The sequence below is a fragment of the Eretmochelys imbricata genome, chromosome 1, assembly GCF_965152235.1.
Source record: "Eretmochelys imbricata isolate rEreImb1 chromosome 1, rEreImb1.hap1, whole genome shotgun sequence".
NCBI lineage: Eukaryota > Metazoa > Chordata > Testudines > Cheloniidae > Eretmochelys > Eretmochelys imbricata.
Window position 1 is genome coordinate 175,658,073 of NC_135572.1, and position 19,355 is coordinate 175,677,427.

The window sequence follows — 19,355 nt, forward strand, 5'->3', positions numbered from 1 at the left end:
AAAAATAAAAAGGATTACAAGCTGTATGAAACCTTGTTCCATGTGTATCTCCTAACTGGTTATGACAGGCATGTTGCTTTCAAATCTGTATTTGGGTTTCCGCTGGGAATCACAACCACAGAGAACAACAAATCCATGGTTCTGTTGGAATGATTAATTGATTTTGGCAGTGGACTTATGGATCTTGGACCACCATGTATTTCTGATGGGGAGAGTAGAGAGAGAATCATTTAGAAAAAATATGGAGAATGTGATGGAGGGGGGGGAATAGGATGCAGCACTTCTGATATTGAACTGATGCAACAGACTGCTGTGCAACGCTTAGAAGTGAAGACATAGAGCCAACTCATAGGTTGGACAGCTCCGGTTCTTCTGAACTTAAATTGTGGTTTTGGAACAAGGAGGAAGGTAGCATGGACTAAGTCATAGATTCTGAAATCCTTTCTCTTGTTGATTATTGAAATACTCCACAAAAGTTCATTTGACTTAAATGAAGCTACTTGGGAATTAAAGTGATACTCATCATGAGCCAAGTATCAGAAGAGGGCCACAAATTAGCAACCAGTTTAATAAAAAGAGCTACCCATTTCTACTTCTGATTCCAAATTATTAGAAGGTTCAAACCCTGAAGTGCATGTTTTATGTATGTAAGGAATCTGTAGGCTCTGGTAGTAACCAAGGATATGAGTTATCACTATATAAGAATTTGCCCAATCATTAACGCCTCTTAGAAAAGATAGAACAAATGGCCAAGAGAATAAAAACTCAAGGTCTAACACCTAGGTTTCTTCAATAGTTTGAGAAAAATCAGAGTAACATAAGAACATAAGAATGGCCATACTGGGTCAGACTAAAGGTCCATCCAGCCCAGGATACTGTCTACGGACAGTGGCCAATGCCAGGTGCCCCAGAGGGAGTGAACCTAACAGATAATGATCTAGTCATCTCTCTCCTGCCATCTATCTCCACCCTCTGACAAACAGAGGCTAGGGACATCATTCTTTACCCATCCTGGCTAATATCCATTAATGGACTTAACCTCCATTAATTTATCCAGTTCTCTTTTAAACCCTGTTATAGTCCTAACCTTCACAAGGAGTTGCACAGGTTGACTGTGCCCTGAGTGAAGTTGCTGTAGCCTTTTGCAAGAGTGTACCACTGATGGAGCTAAAGAGACTTCCCCTTTTTCCTGTCTGTGAATGAATAAATGAGTGAATGAAAAATGTATTTAACATCAAACATTGATATTATATGATGTGCCAGATACAGCAGTGAAATAGGAAACTGGATTAAATCTAATATTATGATTAATATGTATATAAAAGGAAAGGCAACTATAGGTGATACAGTTTTGGGCAAAATATTGAAGACTTTAATGACAGGGTTTATTCATGGGTGGTATTGTTAGGAAAGAAAGTGGTTGTGTTCATACTGATCAATTTTAGCTTAAGTGATAAAATAAGCCTAATGTTTGCAATCAAGCATGCTTATGCTGTCAAGCTAGTGAAATACACCTGCAGTGAGAGAGACAATAAATAAAAGAAATTGAAACCAAACAGTGAGTTTATAAGGACACTTGAGCACAGAGTAGAATAATCAGAAATGTAACTGGTTATATATAATGCATGGGCTCAGCTCAGCCATACATACCAAGGTCTCACCATTGTTGTTGAAAGAAGAACAGAAATGGAAGATTTATACCGCTGTTTTGACCTGTTGGAGAACAACAGTTCTTGAACTGATTTTGCATTGTATAATGGACTGTTATAACAAGTTTAAAGAGTATCAAAGAATATGGAGGGACTTTGTATAAATGATATGAACTTTGGAGATTTCAGCGGCTAGCAGAGAGTTGCTGGAGAAGCTGCAACTTGAGCAGGCATAACTGCAAAGCTAGTGAAGCTAGTGTTCAAGATACAACTCAAGTTGGTTGCACCAACAGCTATGACCTAACTTGCTGTACACAAACTGGTGTAACAAAGCATGTTTCATAAAGCGCCTGGAAAATCCCAATCCCAGTTGCAAGAACTCAAAAGCTTATGTCTCGTTCCCTGAGAGGATGATGAGAACTCTTATTTTGGTTGGCCATTTCTAATATTCAGAAGTAGTATGGGTCACCATCTGATTGGTCCATTCCAGCACCTCCAAGAAAAGGATAAAGTTGAACCACCCAGCAGAAATGGGATCAAAGGGCCTATCTCTTTCAGTACATCACTTCCTGAAAGCCAAAGACCTCTGGACCAGAGAAGACTAAGGTCCTGGACCAGCCACCAGGGACTCCTCCTGGTGACATTAAGTATCTCTCTCAGATAGAAATCATTAACTGAATGTTTCTATTTTCCAGCAATTCTGGTTGCCTACTAGCGCACTGGGGAAAAACTATGGTTGTGTTTGTCTTTTGCTCCATCTGTGTTTGCAAAGTGAACACCTACTGTGAATGAAAACTGAACTAAAAAGCTGACCACTAAGCAAAGATCAGGTGATACAGACTTTCTCTTAGGTGATGACCCAAATTAGTCAATTGACCACTTCCTGAAACTAGGTACCTACATAGTAAGGATGTGTACATGCTTGTATATGTGCTTTAAGGATTGTCAGAGTTATAGTGTGTGTGTCCCTATTTTGTAACAGGTTCTAGTCAAGATTATTGTAAAGTAGTTTTAGAAATGAAAACGTTTCTGTTGTTAACTAAGATTGTAAAAGAAATGTGCATTCAGCTACCATAGTGAATGGTTGCATACTGCCTTTTAAATTCTAGGTGTATACAGACATAAAATGAGACCAAGTGTACAAGCTTCTTGTACTACACTCAGTCTGTACAGTTTGTCATAAAGGTATGAGTTTGTTAGATGGTTAGGAGTGTTAGTTAAATCCTGGGGCTAATATAATTAATTGGGAAATAGATAATAAGAGTTGACTACTATAGATCCATTGGGAAAGAGATGTTGGTGAATTGTTATGAAAGTAACTGATAAAACTGTGTTGTGATCTAGCTTTGGATTGTTTTTTCCTCTCTGTTAGCAACATCGGAATTGAGAAACAAATGACTCAAGGGGGGCCCTGTTCTGAGGGACTCTGAATCAAATATCTAAACTAAATCACCTTCCCAAGGTAGTAATTGAGGATAAATATTATTTTCTATTGTGGTTGTTTAATTTGATTCTGAAAACCTGAATGGTTATATCAACCAATTTTTTAGTTTGTGTTATCCAAATCATAATTCAACACTAGTTTTGTCTTCCTATATCCTATAATATTAGTTGCTACTGGCAAGGATATTTAATAAAAATCTATAAACTAAAATTCAACTCTCGAGTCCATTTCTTTAGTTAAGCAATCAAAATTAAGAGAACCTTAAAAAAGGTGGTCTGGATAATCAATTAAGCAGTTGCTTAAGTGAGGTTTGTTTCCTACAGTTTCCACAGGTGAAGAGGCTTCCCATCTGTTCTCTTTTGCTATTGTACAAAGTGTAATGCTTCATCTAAAATTTCACCATGATTAGCACAGATTAGAAAAGCTGATAATGCAATTCCCATAATTTTTCTGCACTATCCATTAAACAGTCTTCATACGAACAGTTCATTTACTACAGACAAGGAAAATTACTGAAGGATATAATCTTACTTTTTTTCTTTTGTTTTTTTTGTTATTTTAGTACAAATCAAGGATTATCCATTAAACTAAACTTCACTTCCTTTGATACCCAACAATATGCGGACATTTTAAATATTTATGAAGGTACAGGACCAAGCAAGATTTTAAGAGGTAAGGCAAGATTACTTTTCAGTCATTATTATTTTTGAGGTGACTCAAATACATGCATATAGTTGTCCAGATTACCTTTTTCTTTGAAGATTTCTGATCTAAATATATTTGCTTACTCATTTAAAGTGGCTTGCTAAATGTTGTTCTAAGATACAAAGGAGAGAGTCACTTTTTAATGCTTTATTTGGCTTATGGTCTAAGTAAATCTGAAGATCACCAATGCATACTATTTACCACTGTGTCCTATTTTAAAGAAGTGAGATTCTACCTGTATTTTACTTGAATAAACCCATTTAAGCAACTTTTGATGCGGGGTTTTAATATATATTTAGAGAAAAAGTTGGGAGGTTTCCTTATCATTATAGTCTTTGTCTTTGTAAGTGAAGGGAAATGTGCGCTACAAATAGTGTCTGGATGGAGAAGGGGATATATAGTGAAGAAAGGTGAAATTCTGTCTGTGTGACATTATCTCACCTCACCCTTATACACACATGGTTCCTTAGTGGAGGATCAGGAAGCTTCAATTGGGTGATCCCTTTGTAGTATTGCTTCTGCAGCAGCTGTGCTTCCCAGGAGGTGAAGGAATGGTTGGGGAAAAGGTCTGGTGGTAGTATAAAGGCATTGGACACCTTAATGCATGTTACCACCACTAGCTCTCTCCAAAATCTGTAGATCAAGGGGATAGAACCTTGGTCTCTTCCAAGGGGCACTGCATGTCCCATGAAGGAAGAATTACAAGGGATTTCCACACAGAGTTTCCATTCCACTCAGAAGGAAAAAACTATGGAAGGGAAGAATTTGGTACATACATATCTATAAAAAGAAAAGGAGTACTTGTGGCACCTTAGAGACTAACCAGTTTATTTGAGCATAAGCTTTCATAAGCTACAGCTCACTTCATCAGATGCATGTTTATGCTTATGCTCAAATAAATTGGTTAGTCTCTAAGGTCCACAAGTACTCCTTTTCTTTTTGCGAATACAGACTAACATGGCTGCTCCTCTGAAACCTATACATATCTATGTCATTCTAGTTTTTAATTATCATTTTGACATATTTTTAAAGATTTATAGAATTAAAATGGGCAAAAAGTTCTTCTGCAGCAGAGCGCACACTTGCTAACTGTATGAAATTGTCTAAAAATTGAGAGAGAAAGAGAGCCTAGCCTAAACTCCACTTAATAATGGAAACTGGGAGTCCAGGATTTGCCTCCCCTTGGATATATTATAATGCAGTGACTCATAAAATAGGACCTGACCCAATGCCAACTGAAGTTAATTTGAGTCCTTCCACTGACCACATTTGGGTATTGGCTCATGCTGATAACCAGGAGGCTAACTACATGACTAAGTTACTTATTGTATTACCCCATTAGTTTCATAAATAAATTTTAGAACTCACAATCATATGTGATTTTTGACTACACTGTAATTGCTTTTGTTATTTTTTCATACTTTTATGATGTATACATTATTAAGAAAATTAAACTACAATGTAATCATAGTGTATTTAAAGTTCTTTGATTCTAAAAATAAAAGTATTAATTACCAAACCATGGAGGTAAGCTCAAGTAATGAAATCATGTAGTCGACCTTCTGGTCTTAGGGGTTTGGAGTTTATACATGTATCAAAAACTCCAGAATATTTAGAGGGAAATAAGTGTGAAGTTGAAGAGCTAATATGTGAATAAAGAAAAGGAGTACTTGTGGCACCTTAGAGACTAACAAATGTATTTGAGCATAAGCTTTTGTGAGCTACAGCTCACTTCATCAGATGCATTCATCCACAAGTACTCCTTTTCTTTTTGCTAATACAGACTAACACGGCTGCTACTCTGAAATATGTGAATAGTTAGATATTACAAAATACAATTAAAGCACAAACAGTTTAGTTACAGTCATTCACTAGCTGGTATCTGTGCTGAAATTAAAGTAAGATGGATGTGCAGATCTGAGGGACCTCACAAAAATAATTATATTTTAGCTAATTAGAAAAATGCTGTTTTGTTTGTTTTTTTAGATAGAGCCACCACTTCTGCAAAGAGGGATTTATTCAGAATTGAAAAAAACAGTCAGACTCACTCTCTTTTTATAATAGCACCACTCATTTTAAGTGACATCGAATTACCTTCTGTAATTGACAGTTGCTTTTTTATTTATTTATTCTTAGCTTCGCTCTGGGGGACAAATCCTGGAACAGTTTACATTTTTTCTGATGAGGCTACCGCAGAGTTTATTACAGATTATTCTGAAAATTATAATGGATTCAATGCAACATATACCATTTTTAGTACCAGTGAGCTAAGCAGTAAGTGTCTTTTGTCCTTTGTTATTTCTCAACAGCAAAGGCTGATGAATCTGTATTTTGTGTTTGATAAAGGGAGAAAGTGGAGATGTTGAGAGCAATGAACTGCTACATTTTATGGCCCAGTTCTGCAACTGGGTGGATCCTTCTGCTTCTTCGAAGCTCCATTTACTTCAACATGAGCCTTAAGATTGGCCTACGTGGAACTGATTGTAGTATCAAGGCATTATGATATTATTTATATTACAGGTTTAATAAAAATTAAAGCTCGGGGATACATCATAAGAAATATTTTTAAGAATAAGCAATTGAAAATCATTGGCGTTACCATTTGTTCTTCAGTATCTGCTCACTTGAGGGTGAATTAAACTGTGGAGTTACTGGTGTCCTAACTCATTGCAATGAGTGATGGTCCTAGAACAGTTAAAGCAAATGGAGGAGCATATCAGCTTCAGTCAGTAGAAATACTGGAAGAAAATCTGTTTGTAGCCAATCTGTTTGTGACAAATGAAGGACAACTACATGAGTTAAGGTTAGGTGTTTCCAGATATTCAGGGGAAAAATTAGACATAGGCTGGACAGGTGGCTGCCATCTAGGATGCTACATTTTGAGTAATGGGGGTGAGGAGGGCATGACCCTGGGGGAGAATATGGCTACACGAGGCAGCTGTCTGGCCAAGATTCCTGTGCTCTGGGAACCCTTGCATAAGATGTGAGCTGCAATAGAAAGTATGATGGCCAGAAGACAAGAGGAATAATATTGAGCAAGATATTGTGGGAAAGAAAAAGAATTGTGGAAGCCTTCAAAAGGAACAATGCTGGAGTGAACACAGAGAAAGCAGAAGAAAAGAGAATGGGATATTGTTGACCTGTGGAGCATCAAAGGAATTCTTAAGTGCCTGAGCACTTAGTGTCAACTCCAGGGATACTGCAGCACATAAAGGAGTTTAGGCTTATTAGGAAAACATATATACTGTTTTAACTTTATAATGTTGCTCCTGAGAGGAGTGAATCAAAAATAGCCATATGTTGCAGTCCTCAAAGGCACTCTTAAAAATTCAAACTGTTTTTTCATAGAAATGCACAGTTGGACATGCTGATGAAACCATCACTCTTACGTTCTTATCTAATATTATTCACAGATAATGAAAAAATTAACTGCAATTTTGAAGATGGCTTTTGTTACTGGATTCAAAGTTTAGAAGATGATAGTGAATGGGAGAGAATTAGTGGGCCTACCTTTCCCTTTATGTCTGGCCCTGATTATGATCATACATACGGCAATTTGTCAGGTAAGAACAAATTATAGGAAAGAGTTTAATAGGAGGAACATCCAAAGAAAAAAGTTAATTTTAAACAATTGGAGAATATTCATGGGCTGCAAATTTTGAATTAGTAATTGTGAATACTCATCCTAGAAAACTGAATCTGAAGTATATGCTTATTCAATGGGAAAACAAAAATATCCCCATATGATCTGTCACCCAATCAATGCTAATCAATGTAGTTTGAATTTCACTTTGAATAATCACAACAAACTGTTTGTGAGACTGAGAATTATTCAGAATTTATTCAGCCATTAATTAAATACAGATAATTGTAATCTGCTGAAATACACGTTACTTATAGAAAAAGAGGCAAAATTGCCTAATACATTATTTGGTATAAAGTATTCATCTGACTGTAATACATAAATGTACACTCCCTAATCAGTGTTGAGAACAGTATCTTATTTTCATTCTCAAATTCTGCATGCCAGATCAGTTGAAATAACAAAGAATTCATTTAGTAAAACATTTGACAGTGATTTTCAACTCTGAATTTTTCATTTATTCTAGATGTTTCCTCTTTCACCTCACTAGATCTAAACTGACAGTTCTTAGATGCAATATTGCCATTATTCAACTTTCAGATTTCTACTGCCTCAGTTTGATGTAAACATATGAGCTGGCATCATTATACACAGATATTAAAAATGTTCTGTTTTGTTCGCTTCTCTCCAAAAAAAAGCAAAAGAGATAATACACATTCAACAAGCCTCAGAACCAAATCAGCATAATACTTCAAACGTACACTAGAAAAGATTTACTTTCAACTTAAATTAGACTTAAATCTCACCTCACTTTCTTCACATCATATTGTATTATACAGTGCCATTCCTCATGCCAAAATGATGCATGCTACATAATAATACATATAAACAGCACAAGCACCAAAGAAAAATTATGTGTATTATTAGACATGTTTCCCAAATTGATTCAGATTGCTCAGAGAATTAATGAACCAAGGATCAGAAAGAAGTGCATTGCTTGAAATATTTGCAGACATTTTCAAAATAGGGATGACTTGTTTCCATTTCATCTCTCATTCACCTACTTCTAAAGAAAACCTTTTCAATATTGTTGAGGATCATGGAGTGGCTGATATGGGACTTGATTAATAAATAATTAAAGGAAGGTCCTCTGGTGTCCATGCCTTGTCATGGTGAGACAGCTTGCATGCCCTAATGATCCCCAGAGTCTGTGTCTGCAAGGGCTTTTTGCTTCTGGTGGGTTCAACCATGCCAGATTGGTCTGTGGGGGAGGGACCAGACAAAACAGACACCCTGGTCCTCCAGGTTGGGGGTTAGGCACAGGGCTAACAACCTTGTCCCGTAAAAAAAACAAAATATGTTATGGAAACAGCGATGGAAAAATTGACCTTTACTGTGTGTGATAGCCTGGAGGAGTCAATGACCCATATGGCTGCCAGTGGTGAAAACCAAAAGGAAGCCACTGGCATGAAGACTGAAGTGCTCAACACCAAGACAAAAACAGACTTGGTTTTTGGAATGTACGGACAATGTACGAAACAGGGAAGCTAGCCCAGGTCACAGCAGAGATTAAATGCTACAGCTTATACACCCTGGGTGTCAGCAAGAGCCGATGGATTGCATCAGGAAGCTTAACAGCAGCCTCGGGAGAAACTTTGCTGTATTCTGGATGGGATGATGGACAACACCATGAGGCGTGTTGCCATCCTTTTGAAGAAGGTAGTAGAGCATTACCTGCTTGAATGGAAGTCCATCAGCAGCAGACTTATGAGAGCCAGACTGAAAGGGAAACATAATAATATCACCCTGGTTCAATTCTATCCTCTGACAAATGAAGTGATGAAGAAGTAAAGGAAAAATTCTACCTTACACTACAGGTGGAGTTATAGAGAGTACCATGCTATGACCTAACTATTGTCATGGGAAACCTGAATGCCAAGGTCGGTAAGGACAACACAAAAAATGACAGCGCAATGGGAAGATATGGGTGTGGCATCATGAATGAAAATGGAGAGAAGCTAGTTGATTTCTGTAATATGAAAGACTTAGTCATTGGCAGAACCCTATTTCAACATTGTGAAATTTACAAGCTGACATGGTGTTCTCCAAATGGCAGAGATAAGAACCAGGTTGACCATATCATGATCAATGGCAAATGGCAGTGCTCACTGACAGATGGGAAAGTGAGAAGGGGTGCAGATGTTGGCAGCAACCACCACCTTGTGACAGCCTCCATCAAGCTAAAGCTGAGAAGTGTGGGTCCGCCAAACAAGGGACATAGACATTATGACATTGACAAGTCCCCTGAAATACAGAAAGCCTTTGTTCTGCAGTTAAAGAACAGGTTTCAAGCACTTGCAGACAGTGAAGCCAGCTACAGGCAGAAGAGAAGGAATGAGTGGATTACACCCAGCACAGGGAACACCATAGAAACCAGACTAGCCCAGAAGAAAAAAGTTGTAGACACAAAATCCCAAAAGCTAAAGGACAAATACCGCAAGCCGTATAGCAAGACACATCGGGAGGTCAAACGCCTTGTAAGAGCAGACAAATGACATTATATTCATTATCTGGCAACACAAGCAGAGGATGCAGCTGCTTGTGGTGAACAAGGAACTGTCTACAAAATGAAGCAGCTTATCAGTGGTAAATGGCAAACACCAACAAACACTCTCATCAGGAACAAACAAGGACACCTACTAACAACTGAAAAAGAACAAGAAATGTGCTGGACAGAGCATTTCAAAGAATTGTTGAACAGGTAGCTACCTAAAGAGGAAGCAAACATCCAGGAGGCAGAAGAAGAACTTGATATCAACACAGACACCCCAAATAAGGAAGAGATCATTCAAGCCATCAAATCCTTAAAAAATGGGAAAGCTCCTGGCAAGGATAACTTAAATGCAGAATTGTTCAAGGTAAATCCTAAGTTAGCAGCATCTATCCTGGCACCTCTATTTACATCAGTCTGGAAAAGGGAAAAAGTGCTGGATGAGTGGACCAATGGGTGAAGTGAAATGAAGTGAAGATACCAAAGAAAGGAACACTCAGTGATTGTAATAACTGGCATGGTATCACACTTTTATCTGTGCCAAGCAAAGTATTGTGTAAAATCATAGTCCAGCATATATTAGAGGCAGTCGATAGCGTTCTCAGAATAGAGCAAGCTGGTTTTTAGAAAGTGCATGGATGCACAGACCAGATTTTCACTCTATGAAACATAATAGAACAATGCTTAGAATGGCAATGGCAGCTCTACATAGACTTCATAGACTTTGAGAAGGCTTTCGATAGCATTCACAGGACCAGCCTATGGTGCATTCTGCAGGCATATGGAATCCCTTTCCATATAATCAACATCATCAAAAGCTTTTATTTCAACTTTACATGCAGTGTTGATCACAGTAAACTCAGTTTTGAAGTCAAAACAGGAGTACGTCAAGGGTGTCTCATGTCTGCAATCCTGTTCAACGTTGCCATCAACTGGGTAATGCAGCGTATAACAGAAGACATGCCAAGAGACATTAAATGGACACCCTTCTCATCCTTTGAAACCTGGACTTGCAGATGATCTTGTTCTTCTATCACATACCCAACACCATATACAAGAAAAAAACAACTCGACTCAATACCTTTAGCCAACAAATTGGACAGAAAATCAACCACAATAAGACAGATATCATGACATTTAATATTTCCTCGCCATCATCAGTACGGATAGAGGATTATGTTCTCGCCAATGTAGAAACATTCACATACTTGGGCAGCACCATCAGCCAGGACAGTGGAACAAGCCAGGACATCCGGAAAAAAATCAATAAAGCCAGGAATACCTTCAGGAGCTTAAACACAGTCTGGAAATCATCAACACACAAAACCAAAACCAAACTCAAGATTTATCAGAGCTGCATACTTTCAACATTACTTTATAGTGAAGAATGCTGGGGAATGAGAAAGTATGACATGTCCAAACTGTCTTCTTTCCACACAACCTGCCTCAGAAAAATCCTTTGTATCTTTTGGCCCAGAACAATCTCAAACCAAGATCTGTTGACACAGTGCATCCAAGAGGTTTTGAGAACCATAATTGCCAGGAGGTGTTGGAGCTTCAGAGCACATTGGTCATGTGCTTCAAAGAGAAACTGATTCCATCACCAGAGTGGCAATAAGATGGGCACCTGAGGGCAAGCTAAAATGAGGCAGCCCAAAAACAACATGGCAAAGAGCTGTGGAAGACAAGCTGAAAAACCTGGGGCACAGCTGGGGAACCATTGAAAGACTTGCCAGAAACAGATTGGAGTGGAGGAGCTTCGTCACTGCCCTAAACGCCAGAGGTGTAATAGGAACGTGATGATCATGATGATGATGAATATGATTAATGCCATTCAACATGAATTTATGGAAAATAGATCCTGTCAAGCTAACCACATCATTTTTGGTGAAATTAACAAGTATGGTTAGTAAAGGTAATAGTGTAGATGTAATATATTTAGACTTCTGTAAGGCATTTGACTTGGTGCCACACGACATTTTAATTAAAAAAACTAGAGTGATATAAAATCAACATGACCCACATTAAATGTATTAAAAGCTGGTTAACTCTGATAGGTCTCAAAATGTAATTGTAATAGGGAATTATCTACAAAAGGTTGTGTCTCTAATAGGGTCCTGCAGGGATTGATTCTTGGCCCAATGCTATTTAACATTTTTATCAATGATCTGGAAAAATACATGAAATCATCATTGATAAAATCTGGAGATGACACAAAAACTGGGGGAGTCGTAAATAATGAAGAGGACGGGTCACTGATTCAGAGCAACTTGGATTGCTTTGTAAACTGGGCTGAAGCAATAACAACATAAGAATGGCCATGCTGGGTCAGACCAAAGGTCCATCTATCCCAGTATCCTGTCTTCAACGGTGGCCAATACCAGGTGGCCTAGATGAAGTGAACAGAGCAGGTAATCATCAAGTTATCCATGCCCTATCACCCATTCCCAGTTTCTGACAAACAGAGCCTAGGGACACATCCCTGCCCATTCTGGGTAATAGGCAATGGTTTTTAATACGGGTAAATGTAAATGTATACATCTGGTAACAAAGAATGTATGCCATACTTAAAGGATGGGGACACTATCCTGGGAAGAAGTGACTCTGAAAAAGATTCGGACATCATGGTGGATAATCATATGAACATGAGCTCCCAGTGCAGCTCTGTGGCTAAAAGGTTCTGTTGATCCATAAAAAGGGAAATCTTGAGTAGGAGTGGAGAGGTTATTTTCTCTCTTTATTCGGCACTGGTACAATCGCTGCTGGAATATTGTGTCCAGTTCTGGTGTCCAGAGTTCAAGAAGGATGTTGAGAAATTGTAGAGGGGAGAACCACATGAGTGATTAAAAGGATTAGAAAATATGTCTTCTGTGCATAGACTCAAGGAGCTCAATCTATTTATCTTAACACAAGAAGGTTAAGGGATGATTTGATTAACATACATGGTGAACAAGTATTCAATAGTGGGGTCTTCATCCAGCAGAGGAATGTATAACACAATCCAATATCTGGAAATTAAAACTGGACAAAGGTGTAAATAAGGTATAAATTTTTATCAGTGAGAGTAATTAATCATTGGAACAATTTACCTTGGGTTGTTGCAGAATCTCCATTGCTGGCAATTTTAAAATCAAGATTAGATGTTGTTCTAAAAGATATTCTCTAGGGATTTTGGAGGGGACGTTCTATGCCCTGTGTTATACAGTAGGTCAGATTAGATGATTACAGTGGACTTAGATTCTACTAATCTATGATTATGAGCATCTCTAAATCAATACAGAAATGAACAACCTGATTTGGATTTCATTCTACAAACCAATCTTTTATGTATTTTAATGAATCTTGCAGACATGAAACATCTATATAACAAAGGTGAAATCCTGGCATCTGTAAGTTTTCTTGGAACCAGAATTTCACCTTTAGGACTCTTAATTCTGTGGCTAACATTGTCTTTCTGATCTGAAATGAAACTGTTTCTCCACTTAATTTTACCCCATTTAGCATTTTTACATTGCAAAAGAAAGTTTGAGCTCCTAGCCTCAACGAATTAATGTAGACAACTCTAGCAAACACATTACCAAACAATGTATGTTTCATGTTGATGTTGCTTCCACCTAAGACTTATTGTCCCAATCTTTTTTCCTCCCACCCATATCCCATTATGGTATGAAGGGTTCGGAGTGGTATGGAGGGCACGGAGCGGGAAATAATCTCCCTCCAAAAGCCTGTACAATTGTCATAAGGGCAGACTTTGATTCATTCACTATAAACTCCTTGGATTAAATCCTGCCCCACCTGGTGAAATTCCCATTGACTTCAATGGGACCAGATTTTCACCCCTTGAGTAGTTGCTCAGTCATTTTGTAGGTTAAGAGCCCATTAAAATGTACAAGTTTTAAAACTATTGCTTACCAACATGCATAACTTTACACATACATTTTCACCTGTTATTGTGACATTCCCCACTCTTCCCATGTATTTCGCTGTATCTGCAGTTAACACTGCTGTTTCTGATATTTTTTACTAACCAGATTCTTTTTATTGACTATAATAATTTAGTGTCATCATCAAACTTTATCAACTTGATAGCCAATGAAAGATATTTATTGTTTTACAGGATTTTATATTTCAACACCCACAGGATTTACAGCAAGACAGGAGAGAGTTCGGCTTTTTAGCTTGCCTTTAGTTCCGGCTTCAGATCAATTCTGTCTAAGTTTTTGGTATGTTAGAAAGCATCTGCAAGTTATATAATTGCTAAATATCACCTTTTAATTAAGAATGATATCATATGTAAATGTATTTTTGTCATAAATTATTTGGTCAGTTGGTTCAAAGTCTAGAACCTGGCTTGACCATGCAGCAGCAGGAGTGCAGCACAGTTCTACAAAGAGTTTGGATTCCAGGACAAACTAGAGATTCCTGTGGTGAAATCCTGGCCGTGTTGTAGTCAATGGGAATTGTGAAGTTAGGATTTCACTCCAGTTTTCTAACTATCCAGTTCCATAAGAAATTCCAACACGGGCCTTGATCCAAAGTCCACAGAAGTCAATGGGAATCTTTCATTGACTTCAGTGAGCTTTGGATCAGGTCCTATGGTTTGGCGATAAAACCAGCTCACAAGGAAGAGAGTAGCCAGGTAATTAAGAAAAAGTTATGTTATCCTTGTACAGTTTCTTCTCTGGTTTAGGTTTTCTGTCTTGTTTGAAATAAAAACTAGAGTATACCAAGGATTATTAAGGGTGATATTTGTTATATTAGAATTCTATGACAAATATTCAGTATTTAATTGCCTTCAAAATAAAATGTCTTTTATCCTATTGTTTCTAATACAGCCTAAAATCCAGTCCCAAAAGGTCTCGTTTGGGACCATTGTTGATTTTAATGGAGAATTCAGATTAAGAATCAGTTAAATGTACTGGTCACTAATCCTTACTCAAGTGCAAAACTTCCACTGAAAATATCAATAAACAACTGAATAAGACTGAATAAGAAAGATAGGATGTATGACAAGAGACCACCCTAGCTTAACCAGGTGATCTTCAATTTTCTGAAACTCAAAAAAGTGTACAAAAAGTGGAAATTAGGTCAAATTACAAAGTCTGAATATAAACAAATAACCCAAGTATGTAGGGACAAAATGAGAAAGACCAACACATAAAATGAGATTAAACTAGCTAGAGACATAAAAGGTAACAAGAAAACATTCTACAAATATGTTAGAAGCAAAAAGAAGACCAAGGGCAAGGTAGGCCAATTACGCAATGTGGGGAGGAGACAATAACAGAAAATTTGAAATGGCAGAAGTGTTGAAAGACTTTTTTTTCTCAGTTTTCCCCAAAAAGTTTAGTAGTAATTGGACATCTAACTTAATGAATGCCAGTTAAAATGAGGTAGGATTAGAGACTAAAAATAGGGAAAGAACAAGTTAAAAATTACTTAGACAAGTAAGATGTCTTCAAGTCACTAGGCCCCGAAGAAATATATTCTAGAATACTCAAGGAGTTAATTGCTAATGGTTCATATATTTCCTCAGTTATCTTTGAAAAGTCATGAAAAAGGTGAGATATTCTGGAGGACTGGAAAGGGGCAAAAATAGTGTCATTCTATAAAAAAGGGAATAAAGACAACCTGGGGAATTACAGACCAGTCATCTTAACTTCATTACTCGGAAAGATAATGTAGCAAATAATTAAGCAATCAATTTGCAAACATCTAGAAGATAATAAGTTGATAAGTGACAGTCAGCATGGTTTTGTCAAGAAACAATTATCTCAAACCAATCTAACAGCTTTTTTGACAAGCCTTATGGATGTGGGGGATTGGTAGATGTGGTTTATCTTGACTTTAGTAAGGCTTTTGATACTGTCTTGCGTGACCTTCTCTTAAACAAATTAGGGAAATACAACCTAGATGGAGCTACTATAACGTGGGTGTAGTGGGGTGGTCACCCCACTCCTGCCTGGAAGGGCTTAAAGCAGCCCAGGAGAGGGCTGTGCCAGAGAAAAGCTGGGCTGATGGGGAAAGCAGCCACAGCTGTAGCCAGTGCAATCAGGCCCCAACTGGCCCCTATAAGAGGGTAGTGGGCCAGAAGCACAGATACTCTCTCTCTAGATGTGGAGAGGGATGGGCCTGGCTGCTAGGAGCTAAGCAGGGCTCAGGGAAGGGCAGAGGAGCTTCGGCCTGGAACCTCCCCTCCCCTCCCCTCCCCTCCCCTCCCCCGCCGCCAGGCTGCGGGCCTTGTTAAAGGCCAAAGAAAGGTACTGGGGTTGCAGAGGGCAGCCCAAGGGTAGGCAGAGGCAACAGATCCAAACCCCCCTTGCCGGTGATGAGTGGCACATACACTTCAGTCTGCCCAGGAAATGAGGCTAGTTGATGACTGGCAGTGACCATAGACTGAAGTGAGGTGGGGATAGAGGGTGGGGGTTCCCTTGGGAGGGGAGACCCAGATCTGTGGGGGTACTGCCTGAAAGGGGCACCGGGGTCCAGGAGGGACTCAGGCCCAGGGGCAAGTGGGACACTGGCCTACAGAGGGCATTTATTGGGTGAAAACACATTAAAACCTTTTAGTTTTTGACCTGTCTTGAATTCGTAAAGCTATGCAATGAAAAGCTTGAATTAGTATTTTCAGTATGATATTTCTTTTTATTCACTCATATGGATGAATTCCAGTCTGATAGGATAATATAAAATCTTGGTATTTCCCCTCCAGGTATCATATGTATGGTACTAACGTTTATCGTTTAAGTATTAACATCATGAATAGCAGTAACATGGAGAAGACAGTTTTCCAGAAAGAAGGAAATTATGGAAACAACTGGAATTACGGTCAAGTAACATTAAATGAAACATCTAATTTTAAGGTTTGTTAAGCTATTACTCTTTTTTATTACTTGAAGCTAACGCTCTTTCACTTTATTTTCCATCAACCTTTGTAACCGTTTGCAGTATTCCACATCTGCCAAAGTAATATCCTTTGTTGTCTACTAACACTTACTGTCAAATAATTATTAGTATGCAGAAGACCGGGGCTTCAGAACTGAACTGTGTATTTTCTAGGGTTTAAATTGTTGTTGTTGTTATGGTAGGACAGGGAGACTTACTGCTGTCTGAGGACAGCCAGCTTTATATCCAAAGAGAGCTCTTGGTCACAGCAAGGGAAATCTAAGAACATATCCAAATCTGATTGTAAGTTGAAATACCTTGATCGTTAATAACATATGAAGCATTTGTCCCTAATGAGATTTGACCAGAAACTTTAGATTCCCAAGTAGTTCATCCAATTAATTACATAATTATATATTGGAATTTCCAATGTTTTAGAAATGTTTTTTTATATCCAGCTAGGTAAAAAAAATGACTCTACTTGTATCAAAAATCAAAAGGAATTATTCTCTAGTAGAACTATTCTAGGTAGGTTTTTTCAGCTATTCTGAATTAGACAACAAATTCATTCCATAAGTATTAGGGATGACCAGTCTTGTTATGGTGGTGAGGATGAGCAGCCATTTGAGCAAAATCACTTCTGGAAAAGAGTGCTAATGATTGCAGTTACCATCTGAGCAAACAAATGCTCTTGTAATGTGGGTATAGTCAGTTTTCCAGGAAACCTGGATTTCCCTTTAACACCATGAAGAATATTGCATTTGGCTGTTCAGATCACCAGCACTTAATATTTGGTAATAGGCCTGCTGGAGGTAATAGTAGGTTTGGGGCACAGTAACAACAGCAAATTCTCTTCTGATTAAACTAGTTCACCTCCTTATAAATCAAAGGAGATAAGCCAATTAAGGCCAGCAGAGAATTTGAACCATAATGATTTCAGATTCTGTGTGTGGAAACTTCATTATAATAAATAATGAAATTATTGAACTGCATATTCAGTGTTCTGACTCATTTGATATATAGGGTATAGATGAGTGGATCTCTCCATTTGTAAGCATGAACCACAACCTAGTCTTCGGTAGCGCTGTTTCACAAAGTTTTCTAGCGGGGAATTATCTCTTGTCATTAGTGACTCACCAATGGAATGTCAGACCAGAGATTATGGTAGAAATTAAAAAAATGCATGAAACAAGGGAAAATCTGTTCAGAAGGCACAGATCATTAGATCATTTAGCATTACATTCTAAATTTGTGTTTTTCATGAATTTCAGGTTATTATTGATGCCTTTAAAAACCCAGGTCAAAGTGATATTGCCCTGGATGACATTGGCCTGATAAGTGGACAGTGTAAGGAAAGCATTTATCCAGAACCAACTTTGGTTCCAACAAGCACTACTCCACCTTCACTTCCCAGTAAGTCAGTTTTAAAGTAAAGTACAATATATGTTTATTTTCTATGAGTATATTTGTTTGTAAACATTTTCAACTCTTTGATTACTTAGACCTTTGTTTGTAGTTACAAATCAGGGGTCAAAATCTTAGCTGGCATATATCATCAAAGCTCTGTTGATATGCATAGGGTTATATTGATTTACACCCATTGAGGATCAGGGCCTAGATTTTGAAAGTATCAAAGAATAAATCATTTACATTTTTAAGGCCCACTAAAGAACTCTAATCCCATCTCAAAAATATGTAGAAAGGGAGGTTTCCTGGAATTTTATTTTAATGTTCATATTAGACTTTACATTTTGAAAGCAATACAGAATAACCAGGTGGTTTGACCATGCCACACACTGACATCAGTAAGGGATTACATGGCTAAAATTTCATGGAGCTCTGGCTGTGTATCTACATCTGTATTTTAACAGAGCTGAAAACTCTGTGCTTGGTAGGTAACTTTCTTGTTCAAATGGGCAAGCCTCTAGTGTTCCAAGCCTGGTTTTAGAGTCAAATACCAGCATGGCAGGACCACCCAAGTTTAGGGGCACTATCCAAATATTCCTCCCAAACAACAGTTTAATTTAAAGTTCATGAACTATTAAAATCCGTGGCTGTAAACCTCCTTTCTGGTGCACCAGACTCCTCTGTCTATACCATTCCTGGAAAGTTCACAGGGAGACATTGTGTGGAGACCACAGAGATTTAAAATTCCTGAATTTATATTGTTTGCAGGTTTTTAAACTCTTTTTCTTTAATGCAACCATAACTTTGTATTTAGAACATGCATATAACACAGTGTAGAATCAATATATCTGATATTAACTCAGTGGGCTAGACCCACCGATCCTTCTAGGTGCCTTAGTAAACATATGAGTAGAAGCTGGTCAAAAAATGGTGAAAATTTATTTTGTTTTGGAGATGTTTTTGCATTTTTTTGTGGAAAAAAAGTCATGGGAATTTTGATAATTAAAAGAAAAAAAGCTTTATGTGTGCCCAGAAGGTCTGAAATAATTGAAATGAACAATAAGTGCATGAGAATCCTGTTTCATACTGGATTTACTGTCCTTTATAAATCCTTCTAGTTGCTAACTTGGC

General features: G+C 37.8%; 1 protein-coding gene across 1 annotated transcript in view; it reads left to right on the forward strand.

The window, feature by feature from the left end:
- TMPRSS15 (transmembrane serine protease 15) overlaps positions 1-19,355 on the forward strand; it is an 83,484-nt gene that overhangs the window by 21,197 nt on the left and 42,932 nt on the right. The window contains 6 exon segments of the mRNA XM_077815071.1: positions 3,656-3,765; positions 5,935-6,072; positions 7,212-7,361; positions 14,050-14,155; positions 16,645-16,795; positions 18,089-18,230. Coding sequence (XP_077671197.1) covers positions 3,656-3,765; positions 5,935-6,072; positions 7,212-7,361; positions 14,050-14,155; positions 16,645-16,795; positions 18,089-18,230 — 797 coding nt within the window.